General features: G+C 46.9%; 2 protein-coding genes across 2 annotated transcripts in view; one reads left to right on the top strand and one right to left on the bottom strand.

The window, feature by feature from the left end:
* The window catches only part of LOC133373451 (solute carrier family 2, facilitated glucose transporter member 11-like), a 32,366-nt gene extending 20,179 nt beyond the window's left edge, over window positions 1-12,187 (bottom strand). Inside the window, 4 exon segments of the mRNA XM_061603232.1 lie at window positions 1,386-1,546; window positions 3,711-3,809; window positions 10,844-10,932; window positions 12,163-12,187. Coding sequence (XP_061459216.1) covers window positions 1,386-1,546; window positions 3,711-3,809; window positions 10,844-10,932; window positions 12,163-12,187 — 374 coding nt within the window.
* A 4,076-nt stretch (window positions 12,188-16,263) lies between these two features.
* On the top strand, window positions 16,264-20,824 carry CCDC117 (coiled-coil domain containing 117). The gene is made up of 5 exons (XM_061602938.1): window positions 16,264-16,849; window positions 17,028-17,078; window positions 17,323-17,529; window positions 17,923-18,063; window positions 18,426-20,824. Exons 1-5 carry the CDS (start codon window positions 16,563-16,565, stop codon window positions 18,679-18,681), a joined length of 942 nt encoding a protein of 313 aa, XP_061458922.1. The 5' UTR covers window positions 16,264-16,562; the 3' UTR covers window positions 18,682-20,824.
* The last annotated feature ends 2,917 nt before the right edge of the window (window positions 20,825-23,741 follow it).

Raw genomic sequence — 23,741 nt, 5'->3', positions numbered from 1 at the left:
CATCCACAAATCAGAGGAGCAGAAGACTTCCCCTGCTCCCCCCCCAAGTAATGCCCAAAAGTAATGCTGGAAATGTTACAATTACTCCACAAAAGTAACAAATTACTCCTAGTTCTATTACAATCAAAATGTAAAGGAATTACCCAGAGGCACATGTTACCAAATTGTTCCAAGCTACACAGCAAGTGGATTAGACTGTGAAAGACCAACCCAAATTGTGTTTGCATTTTGACAACTTTGTAGGGCAGTACAATATCTCAGAGATGAGTTCAGGTCTCCTGCTCCCCTGGTGCATTCACTATAGCTGCCCAATTTCCCTGCTTTTTAAAGTTTGGTAGAAATATCTGTGGGCTATAGGTACATTCTTAAACCTTAAGGTTTTTTGCGTATTAGTGAATATAGACAGACAAGCAGGCCACCCTAGATGTACCCTTTTCTTTATGGAAAGACACCTATAAAGTTATACATTTAATACACTGTTATTTAAATCTGTACTAAAATCTATTTATTAAAACATTTGATTACTTATCCCCTAGATGGCATTCAAGAATCAAACATTGGAAATCCCAGCCTTTTCCCCAAAATTTAAACACTCCTTGATTCTGAACAATAGGTAATTAATTTTCTGCCTCGGCAGGTCTTGGCAAAGAACACATGAAGGTCTCTCTGACCGCCACCATGGCAACAAGTTTTTGAGTTAAATATTAAGATCCAGGTTTTCTTCTATAAGCTTGAATCTCAGGGCCCCAATAGGCCTGAAGTTCAATATTTAACTCCTTATGATTATAAAAGAAATGTGCCTTCTTAATAATCATGATCATACATGTGTGGATATATAACATTCCCCATTAAGGGTAACAGCATTGCACCATTCAAGGACAGAGAATTATTTGTAATACCCCTCAAAGGGTCTGGTGGAAAAAGCTGGCACAGCATTCAAGGTCCTTCAAGAGAAGCAGCCAAACTGGGATAGATAAAGTGGCTTGAATCCAGGCGCCTCTTTCCTGCTAAATCACACCATGGAAATTCACCCCTCTGGGATCCCCCCCGGGACACCCCCCCGCTTCTCCTCCTCTTTCTTTTAGCACAGTAGGGCCGCACTTGGCCTAGAGTGAGGAAACATCGGCTCAAAGATCCACTCAGCCAACTCCCTTAGGCAAGTTGCACTCTTTCAGTCTACCTCACAGGGACATTGTGAGGGTAAAATGAGGTTGGGGACTACACTGCCTCCCATTCCTTGGAAGAGATGTGGGGCTGAACAATGCAAGAAAATAAATAAAGGAATACAACCATTTTTTTTCCTAATATGAAATCCCCTGAAGAGTCAAGCAGTTTCCACTGAGGCAACAAGGGTCTGCTTTCCCAGAGGAGCCCATCCTGCTCACCTGCCCAGACGGATCGCCATGCTGCCACCAAGGTGTGCCCCAAACAGCCCTCCCAGTGAGAAAACAGAAGCAATGGTGGACCAGAGGAGAGTCAGCATGCTGGGACTGAGCTCTGTCCCATAACGGCTGTGCCAGGTGTCATTGAGAAACTTGTGGATGTGCTGGCAGTGTAAAGACAAAGTGTGTCTGTGGTTGCAACAACAAACTTCTCCAAATGAAGCCATCTCTTCGCCCCCCTCAGCCTGCCCGAGAGGCTCTTCTGCAAAAACGCTGCTCAGCATCACCAACACTCTCCCCCCCCCGCCACACCCAATCCTCCCTGAAGGGCACTAGCACACAGTGGCTGCCTGTTTTGTCTGATCCCAGGCAGGAGTTCATTGTGCCAGGAACATGGAGCCCAGTGGTGGATGAGCGCAGCAACCCACCTGGCATGGGCTCCTGCCCTACTCTCCCTGGCAGCAGCTTGCCCAGCCCTGCTAGCCAAGACCCTTTTGTGGCACATGGCACCGAAGGGACAGCGCCTGGGACCTGATGGATGCAAAGTCTACTGGCAAGGTTGCTTGGGCCCTCCTGGCAGCTTCAATCAATGGGACTTGCACTCTTACAAGTACCCTAATAAGTTCACTCCATATTTGTGAGCAATGTGTGGTGTTGCTGACAGCACCTGTGTTTTGAAACTTCCTCCCTATTAATATTAGAAAAGCCCCCTCCCTCGTTGTGTCGTTCCAGATGCCTGCTAGAAACTGCAGCCCTATAAGAACTATCCATGTACTGTATGCTTGTTTTTAAACTGTGCTGATTTGTATATTGCTGATCATTGTTTTATATTGTTTGTATGTATACCACTTAAAGAGTTTTAGATTACACAGTTTATACATCCTTCTTAATAAGTAAAATACAAACAAAGCCAGTGCTCAGAGTTTCCTGCTCTCCAAATTATGTGCATGGGTCAAACTGGGGCTCACTCCTCCTCCTAAACAGGCCTGCCACCTCCTGGCCTTCCATAGCGCAAGATCTGCAACCAAGCAACAGAGCACATCATGCCACTTCACCCAGTGTTGCAGCGGAAGGGACAATCATATCCCTTGCTTCAGTAACTGGGCTGTGCCACCCTTCACCTCTGTGTCACCCTTCCACCACCAGAGAGAGTGGTGGCTCTGTTTTCTTGGCAACAGCTAGCCAACCTCACACTGCAGCACAGCAAGTCATGGCCCCATTGTCAGAAGGGCACAGACTCCTCCTCATGCCAGAGTGGCTTGCAAGAGGCTTGGGGAGGGGGAGAGAAAGAAATTTGGGGAGGTCAAGCCTCACAAAGTCAGTATTGGCTTTGGCTAGCAGCAGTAGGCCCCAGCAGCTACCCAAATGCCGATTCCTAACACTGAGCTATGCCCCACCCCCAAACCCCTTTATTCTTCTCTAAGATATACTGAATGTTCTCACTTGTGTGGGGGGGTGATAATTCTTTTTGAATGCTTGACTGCGGTGAGATCTGGGCCAGCTGCCTTCTTTCCAGTAGACCAAAATATACTGGCACTAACTGAACTCTCACCCCAGCTTCTTGATCAGTAAGTCATAAGCATGTTTATCTCGCTCTTTTTCCTGCTTTTATCTTTCCATGGTTACATTGCTTTTAATTATTTAAAAAAGCATGCAATGTTACAGCAAACCAACATGGTACTGTTTAATCAGAAAGGGAATCAGTTGACAGTGGAAGAGGACGCCAGCTGCCTCTCCACACCAGCACCAGCCTGGTTTATTATCTGCAACTTTACTGTTGATTTATGGGAACACTAAATGGAGCAACCAGCCAGTCCTTGTCCAGATTTCATATTCGGGGAGGAGGGGCAATTAGGGTTAGTCAGTATTGGGTTGTTTTGATTAATTCTTGTTTGTCTCCTGCAAAATATTATAAATGCAGAGAGCACCAGTGTGGAAGGGAGATGCCAGATGCCTTGTCTCTTGTAGGGTTTGGTGGCCTATGATTTCACTTGACACAAATCTAGAGCACAGCATTCACTTTGGACTGAATGAGTCAAGGGGGCTGAAGATGGCCACAATCTCTCAGCTAGCCAGTCCCCATGAAGCAATTCTTGGAAGGATGGTGGGTCCTGCTGACAACCTAGCAGTTATTTATTTCATCTCATGGCATTTACAAGATATGAAATGTAATCAGGGAAAAGGTTTGTGCAAGCCATATGCACCTTTCCTCCAAACCTTCAGTGAGTTAGAGAACAGCACACAGAAACCTTCGGCCCACTCCCCCCCCCATCTACAGCAACAGTAAAGAGACAAAGATGCTCCAGTGCATAGCACATGATGTCTTACCTCAGTGGGTGCACTGATGACAGAAACATTATACCCATATTGAAAGGTCCCTCCAATTCCAGCTGCACACACAGTCAAAAAGAGTGTCCAAGTGGGAAGCTAGAGAAAGAAGTGGTGCTCAGGACTCATGTCACATTTTGAACAGGCAGGAGGTTTCATTCCTAAGTGCAGAAGTACTAAATAGTACCACACACTATCACACAATCTCTGGTCCCCAGAGCTTTCCTTCAGATCGTGGTAGATTAATTAATTAGTATCTAAGATAGCCTTCGCCTTTGGAGAAATGCAATTATCTTTATCATCATCCTCAACAAACTTCAGGTGTTTTGGACTACAACTCCCATCAGCCCCATGTGGCTATGCTGGGCGTTGTAGTTCAAAACACTTGGTGAGCACCAGGCTGGAGGAGGCTGACCTTAGGCCTAGGCAGCAGACTTTTGATGTCAGCATCACACACCTTCAACCACCATTAGGCGGACAGTGCAAGCAGAGGGGAGTCCTGCAGAATGGAAGTGGAGAAGCAGAGTTACAAGCACTCTGGAGTTTAGTCTGATAAATACAAATAGCTGATTTAACTTATAAACTGGACCAGCCTGGTAATTAAGAAGTGTAAGGAGCAATCAGCAACACACGAGTGACCCAACCCCAACTCGCCATCTGAATAGCAGATTCTCCCATTGCTCTTTGGCCTGCTGCCAGTGTCTGCCGCTTGTGCTCTCTCCAGCTGCTTCCTGATGTCCCGGCCAGCTGCTTTTTCCTCTCTCTCTTCACCTTCTCCCTTGGCTCTTTCCCAGCACCACGTAACTACTGGCCCTGCTTTCCCTCTGTTTGCTCCCACCTGTCATGATACAACTTCCCAGGGTTGGCAGCATCACACTCCCAAATAAATGCCTGGCAGCTGCTAGGATCCTTGCAAAGAATGCAGGACCAGATGGGCTTCTGTCTGATCCAGCAAGGCACTGAGGGTACGGTTGCCATATTGCCTGGTTAGCCGGGTTTTACCTGGATTCTTTGCATGCCACCCAGTGCCTGTTTAGCCCCTTCGGTGGCCTGGATTCTCAGCTTTAATTAAAAAAAAAATTAAGTTTCTAGGTGGTCCGGTTCTCAAGATATACATAAAAAGTCAGCTCCCCCCCCGACTGTTAAATCTTTCTTTAAAACAAATCTGTCCTGTATAGCACTTTGTAGCTCAGTCTAACCCCGCCCATTCAGGATTGCAGCCAATCAGTGTGAAGCCAGTTTGGTTGACCTGGGTAGTGTCTAGAAAACCTCATTGCATTGCACTGCCAGAAAATGGTGGGTCCCCCCCCGTTTATCTGAAAATCACATAAATTGGGTAAGTACATACATTTCAGTTTTTTTCCCTCTTGTGTGCAGGAGTCAGATCCTGGGCAGGGTTTTCAAAACCTTCCCAATACTTGCTTTTGTGGGGGTAAAAGCATGCTAATCCCAAATGCCCAGAGCAAATCCCATTGAATTCAATAGGACTTACTTTTGAGTAGACATGGTTATGAATGTGCTGTAAATTAATGGGACTTTTGAGTGAATGTAAAAAAGAATTGTGTTTGTGTTCTAACTATTTCTGTCCCCCCTCCAGTCCTATTTTAGCAAGTAGGCAGGTATTGCAGTTTTTATTCTGTAGGAAACTACTGATTTTTTTTAAAACTAATACTGATTTTTCTGCAATGACCAACTGGATTGACAATAAACTATTATATGGGCTGTATGTATTTATACATCTGCAGTGTGTGTGTATGGAGTCTTTCCAACAACCCTGTGAGGTAGGGTTGGGAAACCAAGGCAACTCACAATAAGAAATAAATCCCTTTAAAATCCAGTAACCATAAAGAAAGAATAAACAGTTGGAAAACAGCCTAAAGAGGCATGATAATCAATTTTGGGTTGGGTGAATGAAGTTTATTTATTATTTGATTTATATGCCGCCCTTCCTCCCAGTAGGAGCCCAGGGAGGCAAACAAAAGGACTAAAAGCACTTTAAAACATCATAAAAAACAGACTTTAAAATATATTAAAACATCTGTGAAAATATATTTTTTAAAAGCTTTAAAAAAAATCTTTTTTTTAAAAAAAGGCTTAAAAACATACTAAAAAGCAATTCCAACACAGACTCAGACTGGGATAAGGTCTCAACTTAAAAGAACAAGTTGAAAGAACACGTTCCTTATCACTTGAGGCTGTAGTTCTCTGCACACTTCCCAGTTTGAGTAAGCTCCATTGAATACATTGGGACTTGCTTCTGAGTAAACAAACATCGGATTGCACTATAAATATCTTTACAGATTGTATAATTAATAAACATATTTGATAGTCATGCTTATATAAATATTTCTTCATACTGTGTCCCAATAAGTATTTGATTTCACACTATGGTTGTAGTTGATTTTTTCCTCTACATTTTAAGTGTGCCCTTCTTCCTGGGGGTGGTCATGGTTCTCCATTGTTTTCATCCTGAGGCGAGGATAGGCTGAGAGATGGTGAGTAGCACATTTCAGATCTCTTTACTTCCCCCCCCTTTTTTATTTGTATTTATTTTATATTTCTCCAATATCTTCCCCTGGCTGTTTTTATGTATTTTAAATAAATAGGAAATCATAATTGTGACCCTCCCTAAAAGCAATTTACCTATCCTTATGTTTTGGCAAAGTGATGGTGTGAAGGCATGCTGGTAGAACAAGAGACCATGTTTGAGGCATGTTATAAGGTGTTTGAGGACTTTGTCACACATTACTTTTTGAGACCTGTAGATTCATGTTGGAAAGAACATGTGCACGTATTGAATGGTGGCTTGGGTGCTGTTTTTTCAGTCTACGCTGCATTCGTAGGGAAGGTGATACATCATCTGGCAACTAGCTTCATAATGTGAGAATGAAAAACATTTGGATCACCATTTACTTGTTTACTTTTCTCACTATTGACACCACTTCATATATTACTTTTTCATACACAGAAATTTAATCTGTGTATAGGAAAAAGTATTTTGTAAAATATGAAGGACAGTGGCTGCCCAGTCAGTATAACCACTGTACAAGATCTAATCAGCCACTGTAATTACCTTTTTCTTTTGAGTGCCCTGTTGTCTGGGTCTTGGTTCAGGTGTGTATCCAACTTTGATGTGCTTATGGAAGGGGTGTGCAAGTAGTGCCCCCCCCCCACCAAGTGTGGCAGCTTGGACAAACATTGTGTTATGGAAAAGCAAAGTCTGTGTGAAAGTACATATTTGGGAATGCCATCAGTGTAATCCTAAACACACTTAATAAATAATGTCATATCGAACTTGCACGTCACAAAATATTTTACGGTCATGTCCATAAGCACCAGGAGTGTAGTAACCCAGGGGGGTCTTAGTCCCTCTGCTTTTTTGGGAGCAGGGTCCCTATGTCTCCAAGCATCCTATAATCAGCATTAAAAGGGAGTGTGTTAGTCACTGAGAAGAGTCTTCTAATATGCTTCCTTGCCTTTTCTGCTGATTGGAGCCAATCAGAGTGAAAGGAGGTGAGTCAGCCACTGAGAAGACTCTTCTCAGTTGCTAACGCTCTTCACTTACATGCTGATTGGCTCCTAGAGATGTTTGTTGTTGTGAGAGAATGCATTAACAAAGATCTCATTCTTAATGCAGGAGCAAAAAAGAGTGTACGTGGCTGCAACTATCATGAAGGGACTCTGCACTTCTGAATTTTCTACTAAACAACTGATAAATACCTACGTAACTTTGTGTCTGGAGACTTATTATTAATAATCACTTTCCATAATTGTAAGGAGGTATGTCCACATGCATGCATCCCAGGCACCTAAAAGTGAGAGCAGCATAGGGACATAAGCAGATGTCTTATACCAGGGGTTCCCAAACGTTTCTTCTACATAGACCACTTGAAAATTGCTGAGCGTCTGAGAGTATCTGAAAATTTACTATGGGCATACGCAAGATAATTAACTCCCATTAGTGATAAGAGCAAGAATTTATAATTATTATTTTAATTAAAACAAGAGGCTTATCAGTACTTTGAAGAGGTTATTGTTGTTATGTGCCTCCAAGTCAACTATGACTTATGGCGACCCTATGAATCAGCGACCTCCAAGAGCATCTGTCATGTACCACCCTGTTCAGATCTTGTAAGTTCAGGTCTGTGGCTTCCTTTATGGAATCAATCCATCTCTTCTTTGGCCTTCCTCTTTTTCTACTCCCTTCTGTTTTTCCCAGCATTATTGTCTTTTCTAGTGAATCATGTCTTCTCATTATGTGTCCAAAGTATGATAACCTCAGTTTCACCATTTTAGCTTCTAGTGACAATTCTGGTTTAATTTGTTCTAACACCCAATTATTTGTCTTTTTCGCAATCCATGGTATGCGCAAAGCTCTCCTCCAATACTGCATTTCAAATGAGTGGATTTTTCTCTTATCCGCTTTTTTCACTGTCCAACTTTCACATCCAGGACTGGGTCTTTCATGATGCCCGGTGGGGGTGGGGGTGGAGCAGCAGAGTAGTCGATAAGACAGACATCCTGGCATTGGTAATCTAATTAGCAAGGTATGTGTGGGGTTGTTGCCCAGTTTCATTTTGAGTAGGGAGGTGGAACCTTTGTAGATGTGGTTGATCAAAGGAGAAGAAATTTTGAGTTAAGCAAAGCTCTGCTTTTATAAAACCTAAGAAACATACAGATACTTTGAATGTCTGAGTGCCTGCACCAGTGGAATACTGGAGGAATTTGTAAAACTTGCTGCTACAGTATATAGAACTGAGCATGTGGTGTGCAAGACTCCTTTTTCTAACATTTTGGCTTAGAATCATAGAATAGAATCATAGAATCATAGAGTTGGAAGGGGCCTTGTAGGCCATTGAGTCCAACCCCCTGCTCACAGCAGGAAATCCACAGCTAGAGCATCTCCCGCAGATAGCTGTCCAGCCTCTGCTTGAAGACATCCAGCGAAGGGGATCCCACCACCTCCTTAGGCAGTCGGTTCCATTGCCAAACTGCCCTTACTGTCAAGAAGTTCCTTCTAATGTCCAATCTGAATCTTTGCTCCTGCAACTTAAAACCATTAGACCTAGTCCTACCCTCTGGGGCAGCAGTGAACAAATCTGTACCCTCCTCTATGTGACAGCCCTTCAGGTACTTAAAGAGTGCAATCATGTCACCCCTCAGCCTTCTCTTCACCAGACTGAACATGCCAAGTTCCTTCAACCTTTCCTCATAAGACTTGTTCTCCATACCGGCTATCATCCTTGTCGCCCTCTTCTGAACCTGCTCTAACTTGTCTGTATCTTTCTTAAAATGAGGTGCCCAGAACTGAACGCAATATTCCAGATGAGGCCTAACTAATGCAGAATATAGTGGGACTATTACTTCCCTCGACCTGGAAACTATAGCTCTGTTTATGCAGCCCAGCTTCTTGTTTTTCTCCACCCACCACATCTCTGAAATATATCGTATATGTAATGGTTAACCGGACTGGTGCACTGACTTACTTTATGTTTGTTGCTGTTTTGTGTTTTTATTGTGTTTTTATATTGATTGTGTATTTTTATTGTTTTTATTATATTTCTAAGCTGTCCTGAGCTCAGTTTTTAACAGCAGAAGGGCAGGATATAAATCCTCTTAATCAATCAATAAATATTCCATAGTGTTGGAAACTAGAGTCTAGGCATTTAAGGCTGAAAATGTAATTAAAAAAAAAAGATTTCTCACATCTTTCCCCAGTTTTTGGTGGTAATTCCTAGGCACAAAAACAAAACAACTGGACAATCCAAATATTAATATGCAAGTATTTGCACAATATGCAAATAATATGCAAATATTTGCATAATATGCAAATTAGCATGCCCGGATTTGTGGAACTGGAATATGGCAACCCTAACTGAGGGCAGAGAGAGAGAGACACTTCCCGTTCTGCGGGTTCCAGTGTGTCTCCACCTCTCTCTTCTGAAAATGGGGGCACATGACAATGCTAGTCAAACCCCACCCCTTTTTACTCTTAAAACCTTGTTGAATCAGTTCCATTGCAGGGTGTTTTTTTTTTTAAATCACTTCAAAGAGATTTCACAGTTCTTCAGCAGGTCAACCAGGTGTGGCCAATGGAAATGCTTTGCTGTAGGCTACTAGCATGCCCACAGTCTCACTGTGACCTTCAGTAGGAGTTGCAGAATCAGGATCCCTGAACACCAGCCCCTCATGTCTGTAAGAGCTCCCTTTGAGTCTGCACTCTTGCCTTTGTAAATTCAGAACACAATGGCCAACTACAGAGTTCGTAACAAAAATGGAAAATGAGTAGAGCAGGGAAGAATGGCCAGCCCACTCTTGGGGTGTGTGTGTTGGGGTCTACAGTTGAATAGGGTTTGTTGAGTGGCAGGTATGGTGAGCATCTAATTCCAATGTTCAAAGTTGCATGCCTCAAGCAGCTGGCAGGGAGGGGCTTTGAAGGGGAGATGGCCAAGTAGCCTCTCAAGCCCCCCATCTCCCACTGCATCTGGCACCCCTGTGAAGCCTTCCCGTTCTCCGGACAGTGGCCCTGGAGAGAGAACAGCCTCTTTGATTGGCACTCCCTTGGCATGCCACTGCTGGGGTGAGCACAAAGGCATGCAAACACACACACCACACTGGGTGATTGTACCCCCACCCATCCTGGAGCTCCTGAAGGTTGAGTAGGTTAAATGTTTTGAGAAGGACATCAGAGTCCCAAATTGGAAAGCAGAAGCTGAAATAAGCCCAATGTCACCCTGGCTTTTGTTCTCTGGGGCTGTGCTTCTAGACTGGCACTGTGGCACACTCCAAGGGTGGGGGCAAGGTGGAGAGGAGTAACTCTCTTGGTATAAAACTGCCAGTTTGTGCCTCTCTTTACCTTTTATCAAGTCTTGGGCGTTTGCTTCAGCTCAAGTCCTAGTCCTACAGACAGGCAAGGAGGCAACCTCACACTGGGAAGAGGCAAGTGACCTTTTGCTCTCACAGAATGTGGTCAGAGCACAGCAGTCATGCCAGATATCAAAATCTATCACTGTTGATAGTCTCATGACTTCTTACTTGTGATGTTGGTGCGGACTGATTAGTTAATCACTTGACAAAACAAGGTCACATTAATTCTGCTCTTATTTTTCTGCATCCCTGTTCCCTTATCTGACCTGCACTGAGGCAAGGAAATCTGGTGGCCCTGTAAGAGGCACCTTTCCAAGACTATGAAATACTCTCATGCCATTGGTTATGACTATCACTGAATAACAGAGTTCAGAGAGGTCGCTTGAACCATCAACTGCTTGCCAGGAGGAGCAGGTATCCAGTATGGCATGTGCCTTGCCCCAAACCAAAAGGACGCTGAAGCAGCAGCCACAGTAATATGGGGCGAGACCCCCAGAAGCTAGTCGTGGCTCTGCCCCCTCCCACCAATTTATGAATGTCAGAATTTAACTCTGCATTTGTAAAACTGCTGCCTTTTGTCCATTCTGCACCAGTCACTCTATATGTATTCCTGGGTGCCAGTATCTTGAAAGAGAGAGTGTAATTCTCCATACCCATCACCTAGACATAAAAAAAATAGCTTATTCACCGACAGTGACGTCTAAATGCTTACAGTACAACAGGCAGAAAACTGAAATTTGACAATCAAAAGTCACTTTCCCCCTTATTAATAAAAAGACATTCCAGGAAAGAGAGGGAGGGAAAGAGGCAGGCAAAGACCTCCTCAGGGCCAGTTCCAGCTGGAATATTCTCCCCCCCCCCCATAAGAAACATACTGATGACTTTTTTATTTATTGGCTTTCTTACCTGTTCTTCACCATAAGGCCCCAGGGCAGTTTACAACAATATAAAAATACACTATTGAACTCAGTTAAAACAATTTATAAGCAGAAGAACAGGGTGGGTTCTAAAGTATATATTTCGCAGGTGTCAAAAGCCAGGTGAAAGAGGTGCATCTTCAGCATATGACAAAAACCACCCCTCTGTGGGGAGGGAATTCTACAGTTTAGGGACTGCCACAGAAAATGCCCTCTTCCCAGGTTGGCACCCCCTGAACTACCAAGAGCGGCAGAACTATCTAGAGGGCCCCTTCTGCCGATCTCAACACCTCAGAGGGTATTTGGGGCCTACTGTGATTTTAAAGAATGAAGTTTAATGTTACTTGCAACTAGCCACCTTGGAAGGTTTTGTATCCTGAAAGGGGCATGGGGAGAGAGAGAGAAATTTCACATACTTCTTAAAAATGCCTGCAGTAATTTCAGTTGTCAGTTGAATGGAATTATTGATGCACAACTCCCCTGCTGTATTTACAGGGAATGCCCTTTGAATCAGAACATGCAAAATGTGGCATCCTCAGCTGATGCCTCTACACTACACACATGCACATACAGAGAGCCTGTTGCATTGTTAAGCTGAAGACTTATCAATTCTTCCTGACAGCCCACAGTCTGGGGCACCTCTTCACCTGTGAGTCAAGGTTGCTTACCTTTCAGCAGCGGCTGGTACTCCATCCTCAGCGCCAGACTGGTTGCCTTCTCCTCACAAAGATGCCTCAACTACAGCAGGAGGCTGAGAGGTGTCACATTAACATATTGCTGTTGCACCAGTCTCCAGGCCAAGCTACTCTAGCTCCAGCAGGCTGTGGAGTTTTATGGGCTGGGTATCATCACAGCTTGCTAGTGAGTCAAAGTATTTGGGGGCTGCACCCTACAAAGAGCTTTTTCACCCACTGTGAAAAGTTCATTTGTTGTGGTCGCTCAGGGAAACATGCACATTAATGACCAGTTAATTATGGACCCCCATTTGTCAATGAACAGAGAGAGATAAACAAATAAATGGAAACCACAGCTGGGAGGAGACAATTACCTTGTGATCTGCTCTCATTCCTCCCTTGAACCTCTGGCAGGACACTTATAGCATTTCATGGAATGTGGAGTAACAAGCAGAGCTAATTAAATAACCAGGTGTGAAAGCGGCAGAGAGCCTTACCCTTGCATCTCAGCCCTTCACCAGAGGCCCACTGAGGCACCAGTAAGAAAGACTGAGCCCCTCAACCTGACTCAGCTTTCACATGCTGGCTGGAAACATTGAGCTGGATCTAAACCAGCCCAGCGGTGGGGAGGGCTCCCAATGGCTACAATTGGGACTCTGTCTGGATCCCGTGGTATTACCAACCCTCTGCCTGGCAAGAGAAGAGCACTGTTCAGAGCTTTCCAAACTTAGCTGCTGTTGGCCGAATTCTGTTGGAATTAAAGTGAAAGTCTCTGGAGCGTGAACAGAAAGAAAGAGCAGTCGAAAGAAACAATGGCAGCAGCCCAGCAGAGATCCAGGTGGCTAAAGAGGCAAGACCATTTCCCACAATGTACAGCAAAAAGAAGAGAGAATGTCAACAGAGAGAGGCTTGGAGAAAGTGGGAAGAAGCCCAGTCCTCTTTTTGTGCTCTGCAGCACACCTCGCCTGAAAAGCTCCACCTGCAGATTCCTCCACTTCAAGCCTCTGCCTAAGGCAAAGGAACACTCTCCTAGTGTGTGTCTGGGTGGTGGTGATGATGGTCCTGCATGCGAGTCCTAAGCTGATCCACCAGGCCAGGGCTCCCCGTGATCCTGACATGAATGACTAGACCTGTCTTGGGCATGGGGGCACATAAAACACCCTATGGTATGTCTCATGGCAGTCGGCTGTTAACAAGAGCTGGGGTTGGCTAGTCAGGCAAAAGGAGCACATCACATCCCCACTTCACTGAGGGCGCTGAAGGTTGCTGCTCCTTTGTGAGTATACCTGTCTGCCCTTGTTGGCTGTCCTAGGATTTGCAGAACCTGAGATACGAGGCAAAATGTGCAGGCACCATTATCTAGGGCTCCTCCAGACAACCTGTCTATTGGTCATTCATCCTGGTTTGCTTACATGAAATTCATTTTTATTGAGCATTCCTTCCAGTTTGTTTGCAGGGAGGTTGTACGACAGCTAGTGCCCACTGGCACTCATCCCGATTTGCTGGGGGCAGTATGTTTTATTTTTTGTTCATTTCCCAGTGACACTTTCCAAACAACAAAAAGTCTTTTTTGTTTGTTTCTTTAAGTGGATTTGTTGTACCAGGGCAACAGAGCACTTTGCTCGACTTTCATTGCAAACCTAACTTTCAGGTATGTGCTTGGTTCCCTCTTGCAAAATACTGACGGTGCAGAGGTGACCTGAGGCTCCTGGTTTGTTTTTAGGCCTCTGCTACTGGAGAAGCGATTGTGGCTGTCCCGCAGAAAACAATTCGGGTATCCAGGAATTCAGTGTCGCTGTGATGGGGAGTCGCGTGCCAACTGCAACCAAAGGCAACAACGACGGCAGGAGGTCCTGATCCTTCCAGCGCAGGGTTTAAACCTACAAAATAATAATAATAATAAAATAATAAATTTAATTTATGCGTCGCCTATCTGACCAATGGCCACTCTAGGCGACTTACATGTGAAAAATTAAAACACAATACAATAATACAAAATACAAAATAGAACAGTGCGACAGCAAAAGCAATAATAATACAGGGCATGAGGCATTTAATCCTAGCATTTAGCCCTCCCCGGAAATCCCGAAGGCCTGTTGAAAGAGCCAGGTCTTTAAGGCTTTTCGGAAGACATTTAGGGAAGAGGCATGCCATAGATCTTGTGGGAGGGAGTTCCAGAAGGTGGGGGCCGCCACTGAGAAAGCCCTCTCTCTAGTTCCTGCCAATCTAGCTGTTTTTGTTGGCGGGATTGAGAGAAAGCCCTGTGTGGCTGATCGAGTCGGGCGGCATAATTGGTGGCGTTGAAGGCGCTCCTTTAGATAAACTGGGCCGAAACCGTATAGGGATTTAAAGGTTAATACCAACACCTTGAATTGGGCCCGGAAAACAACTGGAAGCCAGTGTAGATCGAACAACACAGGTGTGATGTGATCCCGGCGGCGACTATTCGTAAGTAGTCTAGCCGCCGCGTTTTGTATAAGTTGTAGTTTCCGGACCATTTTCAAGGGTAACCCCACGTAGAGCGCATTACAGTAATCCAAACGAGAGGTGACCAGGGCGTGTACTACCAGTGGGAGCTGATGAGCAGGAAGGTAGGGTTTCAGCCTTCGTATGAGGTGTAGTTGATACCAGGCTGCCCGGCTCACTGCCGAAATCTGAGCCTCCATGGACAGCCTGGAGTCAAGTACCACCCCAAGGCTGCGGACCTGGTCCTTCAGGGGAAGACTCACCCCATTGAACTTCAGGTCAACATCTCCCAACCTTCCCCTGTCCCCCACAAGCAGCACCTCGGTCTTATCGGGGTTCAGCTTCAGCCTGTTCCTTCCCATCCATCCACTCACGGATTCCAGGCAATTGGACAAGGTCTCCACAGCCAACTCTGGTGGAGATTTAAACGAGAGATAGAGCTGAGTGTCATCCGCATATTGGTGACACTGCAGCCCAAATCTCCTAATGATTGTCCCTAGTGGCTTCATGTAAATGTTAAATAGCATGGGAGAGAGGATAGAACCCTGTGGCACACCACAATTGAGAGGCCAAGGGTCTGAAACCTCCTCCCCCAATGCTACCTGTTGGCACCTATCGGAGAGAAAGGAACGGAACCACTGCAATACAGTACCTCCAATTCCCAATCCCTCCAGGCGATGTAAGAGGATACTGTGGTTGACAGTATCAAAAGCTGCTGAGAGATCGAGGAGGACAAGAAAGGTGAATTCTCCCCTATCTAATGCCCTCCTCATATCATCTACCAGAGCGACCAAGGCTGTTTCAGTTCCGTGACCAGTCCTGAAACCCGATTGGTATGGATCCAAGTAATCCGTTTATCCAAGTGTGCTGACAACTGGTTGGCTACCACTCGCTCAATGACCTTGCCCAAGAATGGAAGATTCGAAACTGGGCAAAAGTTATTAAAAACTTGGGGATCCAAGGAGGGCTTTTTTAAGATTGGCTTTAAAATTGCCTCCTTGAAAGCTAATGGCATCACACCCTCTTGCAAGGATGCATTTACCACCACTTTGATCCCCTCGCCCAATTTCTCTTTGCAGCTTATTAAGAGCCAGGATGGGCATGGATCAGTTAGGCAAGTGGTAGGTTTCAGTCGAAAGCACCTTGTCCACATCCTCAGAAGGAAGAAGCTGAAACTGATCCCAATGTACCGGCTTGATCTAAACATTCTGCGGCCGAAGAGGCTGCTTTCCCCACAGGTGTTGCCTCCCCCGTGCCCTCTGTTCGATCTCAGAGGCTAGCCGCCACCTCTGAATAAGGCTCACACCGTGACCAGGCACCCGCCAGGAGCAGGGGACACGCTCCCCAGGGACCCCGACGGCGTTTCTCCCGCGTAAAGCGCAGCTCAGAAAGGGCCAGATCCTCCTCCTGCGTCCCTCCGACGGCGGCTCCTGCGAGAGGGAGCAGCAGCAGGCCCGGCCCGGCCCAGCCCGGCTCCTCCTCCTCCGCCCTCCTGGCGGCGCGTCTGCTTGGATCGATGCAGACGAGGCTGCCCCCTGCTGGCGGCGCCCGAAGAAGCGCTCTGCAGCCCCCTCCCGCGTAAGAACTACAGCTCCCGGCATGCCTTTAGCGCCGCCCGGACTACAGTTCCCGGCGTCCTCCCGGAGAGAGAGGCTCTGTGGCGGCGGCGGACCAGGAAGGAGGAAAGCCCGCCCCCCCCTCTTCTCCGCTGGGCTCGGAGGAAGGAAGAGGCGCGGGCCCGGTGCACACGTGTCGGATGTCACGCGTCCAGGAATCGCGCGCCGGTCACGTGTGAAGCAGCCTCATCTCCCGAACACGCGTCTCCTGCCGCCCGGCCTGTGCAGCTGCCGAGGCGCTTACCGCGTCGAGGGTTCGCCGGCCCTCTTCCGACCGCGGCCTCGCTTAGCTTTCCGGCGAGGGCGCGACGCATGGCGGCGCTGGAGGGGGCCTTCCAGGGGGGAGGAGGGGGCCGGAGGGGGGCCGGCGCGCCCCTGGTGGAGTTCCTGCAGGGGCCGCCCGCCTCGCCCGACAGTCCCTTCCCCGCCGGGGGCCCCCCGAGCGCATTGGACGGGCCTGGGAGCAGCTGTGCCTCCTCCGACGGGGCCACCCACCGCCGGCCGGACTTGTATCTGCCGCCGCCGCCGCCGCGGGCCAGCCCGCTGGCCCCCGAGAGGGGAGCTCCGCCCGTGCTGCTGCCGCAGAAGAGCCGCCCGCGGTACGTCCCCGAGCGGGGCGGGAGGGCCGGCGGACAGGGCCCGGCGGAAGCCTCTGCTTTCCTGGCTGGCTGATCTGGGGGGCTGCTGCGCGGGTCGGCTTGATGCGGCCCCTTTGCCTCCCCTGCGCGATCTCTGCTCTGCTCTGCTCAGGTTGCTGTATCCGCTTCTTCCTCCCAGGGCGCCCGCCTGCTGCAGGAAAAAGCACAAGATGGACGAGGAGCCGGATGAGTAAGTGAGAGAGGAACGCTGGCCAGAGGGGGTGGGACACTAGCCACGCCAAAGACGAGCAGGCTCCTGCGCCCCTTAGCAAAGGTCGCCTGCCTGCACCGATCAAGGCCCTGCCCTCCCGCGAGGGCGGTGCAGGGAGCAGGTTGGGGGGTGATGGTCGGGCCATCCCAGGTGTTGGTCAGGCTCACAGGTGCCATTTGCAGCTCCAGATGACTAAATGCAAGCAGAGTTGTTCATTTCCCAGCTGTCCTGTGGGCAAGAAGAGGTGGACTGAAGCTGGACTGGGCTCCACAGCACCTGGTGCCGAGTGGACGGGGCTCTCACCGCAGGGCCTCAATCACCTTCCCTGCCCACCTGAGCCGCTTGAAATCCCGTGTGAAGAAATGGAGCAAACCATGGGTGAGCTGCAGTGTGAGGCTGCCCGCAGGAAGCTGCAGGAGATCGAAGAAAGGTAGGCACAGCCGGGGCAATGTGTCACTCCGCTGCTGAGAGATACCTGGGTTGCTGATTTGCTGTCAAGGCCTGGTTCAGGGCACTTGGGCTAATTTACAAAGCCCTAAACAACTTGGGCCCAAAGCACATTAAGGATCGCCTGGTTCCTTATGCTCCACCTTGATCACTGAGATTCTCTGATGGGGCAACTTCTGGTGGTTCCCACCTGGTCAACTTCACCTGCCTCCCTACCAGTAGAGGTTCACCAGGAACCCTCCCTGCCTTCCTTTAGAAAGTGCAGATTATAAATATTTCAAAAATAATTTATTCTATATGAAAGCAAAGGTCCTTAGGCTGGTCAGCCCTTGCGATAAGCTTGTCTCATCAATGTGTCCTTTCTCTCTATTGCCAGAATAATTGACGAAGACGAAGACAGTGTCCTCACAGAGGGGAGTGTCAGCACCCTGCCTACCCTCATCCTGTCCGACACACTGAAAACAGGGCTGAAGAAGGATTATGAAGGAGTCCTAACAAAGAAAATAATCGAGTCCATGTAAGTTTTGTTGCTGTGGAGTAGCTGCCAAAAGGGAAGTGGGCCCTTCAGGCAAGAGGACATCTGGCTGACTGGTGCTTCGGAAGAAGCTAGAGCTGTGGACAGAAAATGACCACCAAGTCTCAGTTGATGATGCCTTTGCCCTCACCTTTGCCAGCTTCATACACCCAGGGAGCCTGTGACAAGATCTTCCTGGATGGCTTTTTAGGGGTGGCAGAACTAAAACAGGGCAACCCTCAATTACCTAACTGGGGATGAACTCTAAAGCAGCAGTAACACTCAAGCAGTGAGGTAACTGAGTGTTGATGCAGCAGGGATCTCTGGGTTGAACAGCTGTAACTACTGTGCTCTCTCCCCCCCAGGAGCCGCCCCTCCATGGAGCTGGTGCTTTGGAAGCCTCTGCCTGAGTTCCTTACTGAAAGGGCAAAGCCTGTTTCTGTTAAAAACTACACACCACTGCCAGCCCAAAGGTGCCCTGCAAAGCCAGCAGCCCTTGAAGGTGCCTTTCTTCCACAGAGAGAAGCGTATTCTGAGCAGCCTCAGCAAGAGATGACTACTTCTACTCTCTATGGCACTCTGGGACCCTCTGGGGGTGCAGATGAGGAGATGGAGTTGTAGACAGAGAAGGGGAGGCGCTGCCATGGTGGACCACTTGTCTTCTGTCCTCCAAACAGATTGGATCGTTCAGGGGAGGGAACTGTGAGAACTAATAATCTAGAGCAGACCGTAACAAGTGTGGAACATGTAAAAGACGGCACTTTGGACTCCCTGAAAAGAAATGTGTTGTGCGAGTTGTTAGGGATTTTTGTTTCTTTTGGCCGTAACTTTTTCCTTCCTTTTGTACAGAGTAAAATTCAGGCTCTAGGTGTTCTGGTTCAGGCCATCCCTCAATGCCTGCTGAGCTGTAAGCATTGTTCTACTTGGAACGCCACTGGTGTAAAAGGGGCTCACCCGCTTTAAAAAGGAGAGGCTAGATCTTGCCATAGCCCCTTAAGTCTTGTGGCTGGTCTGCCACACAGGGAGGGGGACTTGCAGTTGCCCCTCTCACAGTCTGGCCCACAGAATGCCAACCACCAACCTGTCAAAAAAGGAAGGCTTCAACCAGACTGGGGAGCTGGTTTACAGGCTTTCTACCTTAGAATCTGATAAGTGGAACAGCTTTGGGGAACAGCACTTTGACAAAGATTAACTTCCATTGGCTGAATCTTGCTTGCCCTCTACCTTCTCCCAAAGATGACTTCAGTGGTCTTCTTGCAGTGGTGAGGAAGGTGGATCTTGGCTGTTGTGACAGAGCTGATAGCTTTAGTCCATCTGTTCTCATAACCTATGCCATTTTAAATATTTACCTGCCTAAAACATCAGATTTCATGTTCATTTTACCTTGTGCCTGTGGATCAGAGCCATGGATGGTTGGCACTGCCAGCCCACTTGAGGCACTCACACAAAATGCTAACCATAAATCACAAAGTTGCTTTCCTCTAGATCAGGTTCTCTTGTGTCTAGAAAGGCATAAAGTGCTTGTACTCAGAAAAATTGTTTACTGACTGCTGGAAAGCTATAAAAGGGGCCTTTCATAAACCCAGAATTGTGTGGGGAGGGCAACATCAGCAAAACTTGCTTGACTGAGATGCATTTAAATCACACTTCTTTTTTCTGTTTTTCTGCATCTTGCATTAAGTTGCCTAATTTTATGTTGGAGTTTTGTTTTTTAATTCATCCTCCCAGCCCCCCCAACAGCTAATGTGAAATTGTTTCTATATAGCTCTGAAAGAACAATTGTGTCAAAAAGTTTACATCAGTTGTGGGGAACCTTGGCCCTCCAGCTTGCCTATCCCTGCTTGGCCTGCAGCACATCTGGAGGGCCAAAGGTTCTCCACTCCTGGTTTACATCTTAAATCAGAGTGAAGACCCTATCTCCCCCCCCCGAAGATGCTAGACTTCCAAATTCCCATGCACTGCAGCCAGCATGGCCAGTGATTATGAGAATTGAAGTTCTACAACATCTGGTGGGCCACCTTTGCCTTAGACCTTGATTTCTAGCCTTAGCAAGATTGTGAAGCTGCTTTTTTCGTTTTGGGAAAAGCATTTCTGATATGGTTATTTTTCTTTCACATGGTCCTCCACTTGCAAATCAAAGCAGCTGTTAAACAGTCCAAACGTCTCAGGGTGTGGAGGGGTGATCAGAATCCACTTGGCTGCTCTTAAATAGCATATAAAAGTGGCTCTGTAGATCACCACAGCTGATGGGTGCCAAGGGCAGCGGAGCCAAATTTTTTTGGTAAGAGTTGGGTCTTGCCCTGGTTCCACCCTGGGAGTGAGACGTGTGTGGAGTGCATTTTCACAAGTAGCACTTGCCAATTATGGTGGCTAAATTTTGTTTTATGAAGAGTAATACCAGTGAGGGAAAGGGGGAGAGTCTTCCTGTTCCTGAGGTAAGTATAGCCAGCCACAGTTACCTTCTTGGGCAAAGCTGGGTAGAAGCCTTCTCTTGAAACTGGCCAGCTCTCATAGAGCATTTTGCAGATTTTCTAAGCCCGTTTTTAATTAAAACTTGTATTGATGAATCCTTTTTATCATCAAAACTTGTCTCTGCCTCCTCCCAGGGGCATGGTGTCACACAAGGGTAGCCTGGAGGGGGAGATTTGGGAATGTTTTTGCTGGTCAGTTCATTTGAAGCAAGCAGCATTGGATTGTGGTCTGTCTTCTGCTGGACCAAATCACAATTTGTTTGTCAATAAACTTTTTTAAATGTTTGTAGAAAGCTTTGTGATGGCCTTGTTGTTTGGCACCGAAGAGGTGGCAGGGCTCCAAAGTTCTGTTGGCCCCTGGGTTCAAGGCACAAGGAAGGGCAGGGAGCACTGGCAAATCAAGGTTTGAATGGCACTTGAGCTGGTTGGCCTTGCAGTCAGAGTTGGACAGGGCAGAGCTTTTAGACCCTCCCACCTGCCCCTCCTATCCATGCAGAACCTAAGATGGCTGCTGGGCCTCTACTTCAAATCCTCCAGGAAGGGAGAACAACTCTAGGTCACTGGTTCCAATGTTAACATGCTCTTATTGTCAATTATATTTCTCCTTATGTTCACCTGAAATCTACTCTCCATTACATCTAGATCTGCCCCCGAAGCAGCATACAGCAAGTCTTTTGTGACAGCCATTTAGAGACTTGAAAGTCCTCCCCCACAATCATCATGGGGTGGGTGGGGAGTGGGAAGAATTCTGCCTTTTATGTAGATAGTAAATGAGATGGTTGTTGTGTGGACTGCAGGGATTTGCTATACTGAAACAGGTGGCAAAGCTACCCTGTTTTAAATCTTGGGGCAGAAGACTGGTGCTAACTTCAGCATAACTACTTTAGTCTGGAAAAGGAGAATAGGAGCTGTGCACAGAAATATTTTATTTTTCCACGAGAGCGTGAGGTTCTGCCACCATCAACCAATCATTTGAACTTGAAATAATGGGCAGCGAGATGTCTGCCACTGTTTCTGGCACATACCAGGCAGGGGGAGGGAAGCTGCCCACGGCTGTGAGTGCAGCTCTAAGGATGTGGCTCGAGACAGACCAAAGCACTTAAACCATCTGCCTGAGCTACTTACTCGACAAGTGCTGTAAATTGGCCACTGAACAGCCAAGTTAACAAAACACTGAATGTGCCTGTAGTTTTATTATCATAACAGAAGTTTGACAAAGGTGTCTTAAAGCGAAAAGGTTTCTCAAGGAAGAGTGACTGAACTCCACAACTGGACAAGCCACTTTTAAGAGCTTTGACCAAATCTAAGCAGTTTTCTGTCAAACTTCTGTATCAAGCAGAAACTGCTACACAGTTTGTGTTTGACTGCAGCAGGCTAATCACAGCCAAGACACCAGTTCGCTTCCCCACAAACTTTCTTGGTCCTTTGCAGTAGGTTTTTTCCTATCATCAAAGCATCATTCTTAATTATGACCCAGCCTGGGTCCTGCTAAACCTCACTAGCTCTTCCCAGACAGAAAGCTACTGAGGCAAGACACCTTCAATGTTTTGGCAACAATGCCACTTAGCATTCCACTTGCAATACAACTTGATGAACAATTAAGCCCTGTCAGAAAAAAATGGTAGAACCCTTTTGCTTCTCTCTGCCTCACTTATGTAACAAACAACTGTACACCAGTTGTAACCTGGCTTTGTAACCTTTCACATGCACTTTGTAGCCTGCGATTACTCAAAATTGTTGAGATCCAGTATCTGAAAGCGTTATTTCTCTGCTGTGTGCTGGCGAGTGCAACACCTGTCCCAGCTCAAGTAAAACCACAGTTCACACTGGCAGCTGAGGGAAAGGGGTCTTGTAGCTCTTCCTCCTTCCCTGGTCCCTCTGGTTTTAGAGAGTAGTACTGAATCTTCCTGAGCGCCCAACACCAGAGTCCCTCCTCCACTTGCAGGAGGCCAAGCTCTCCAGAATGCCCCCTACCCAGCCACGCTCCTTTCTGGAGGAATCACAGCCATGAAGGACTATATAGCAAGTGGCGGCATTATCACTCTTTGCTTTATAAAAAGTTTAGCTACAAAAGAAATCCATCTATGCGCTCTAAAGCAGCAAAGCGGATGTTGTAACAAATGCTCTGGCAGCAGGCGCAGGAGGAAACCCATCCTGTTTGGCAATGAGTTTCCTACAAGGTTCTCAGCAACCAGGAACACCTCAGCTTCAGGTTCTGGTCCTGCAAGGAATGTACACCAGGCAGGATGAGGAAGAGAACGGAGAAAGCTTCAAGAAAAAGGCCCGTTTGCTCTTTATGAATAACAGGGTGACAATTTTGGGGCTCCCACAGTTGTTGCTTTCATTTCAGTAGGCACTATTTTTGTCAGCCGTTAGAGACAGAGAGAGGCCTGTTTTCCCACTTCCTTGTATTCTTACCCAAAGCAGTTTCACGGCATTTGACACTGGCTGGCACCTGCCTGCTACCACTTTCAACAGTCCAAAAACCCAACTGCAATTCCTTGTGGGCTGCAGCCACCAGGCATCCAGCAAGTGGATGCCCCCTTTCCATATTTGCACTATTTTCCTGCCTCTTTCCAAAACAGCAACATTCATCACAAGAGGCTGTCATGGGTCCCAGGCTATGGTCTGAAGGCACACAAGGCCACCACCTTGCTGAAGCTAACCGGGTCTGGGCCTGGTCAGCACCTGGCTGGGAAACTGCCTGGGAACTACATGCATGCTGCTTTGGGTCCCAGGGTGAAAGAAAGGCAGGATATAAATGTAACTAATAAATAAAATAAATATACGAAGACAACAGTTCCAACACGGGTCTGATAGGTTTCACACCTCAGAACAGTAATGCTGTTGAAAAAATTGGGAATTGTGTGTTCCTCACATAACAATACCAGGTTGCTCATCCGGTGGGACACAATTTACGTATTGCGTAAGGGAAAATATTCTTCCCTAAATCCTACACCTCCTTTTGCCAGCAATTGTGCAATATGGTCTACAGAAAGCACCTTTCACACTTTATCAAAGCAGGGTAAGAAAGCGAAGAAAGACAAGCATTACTTGCATTGCATTTTAATTGCAGGTAACTGTTAAATATGAAGCAGGGAGATTTTTGTTTTTTACAAAATATTTATATCCTAAGTTGACCCATTATTTACATAAACGAGAGGGAGAACCATCCCTCAAGAGAGGTGGGCTATCTCTTAATAAAGGTTT

This window comes from Rhineura floridana, chromosome 19 (genome assembly GCF_030035675.1).
Source record: "Rhineura floridana isolate rRhiFlo1 chromosome 19, rRhiFlo1.hap2, whole genome shotgun sequence".
Lineage (NCBI taxonomy): Eukaryota > Metazoa > Chordata > Lepidosauria > Squamata > Rhineuridae > Rhineura > Rhineura floridana.
The sequence above is the reverse complement of the archived record's forward strand: the minus strand, read 5'-3'. Positions and strand labels throughout refer to the sequence as shown.

Coding starts and splice junctions, on each gene's coding strand:
- CCDC117 (XM_061602938.1), top strand. CDS start 16,563: ATGGCGGCGCTGGAGGGGGCCTTCCAGGGGGGAGGAGGGGGCCGGAGG. Junction 17,530..17,922: donor CTGCAGGAGATCGAAGAAAG/GTAGGCACAGCC, acceptor CTCTATTGCCAG/AATAATTGACGAAGACGAAG. Junction 18,064..18,425: donor AAGAAAATAATCGAGTCCAT/GTAAGTTTTGTT, acceptor TCTCCCCCCCAG/GAGCCGCCCCTCCATGGAGC.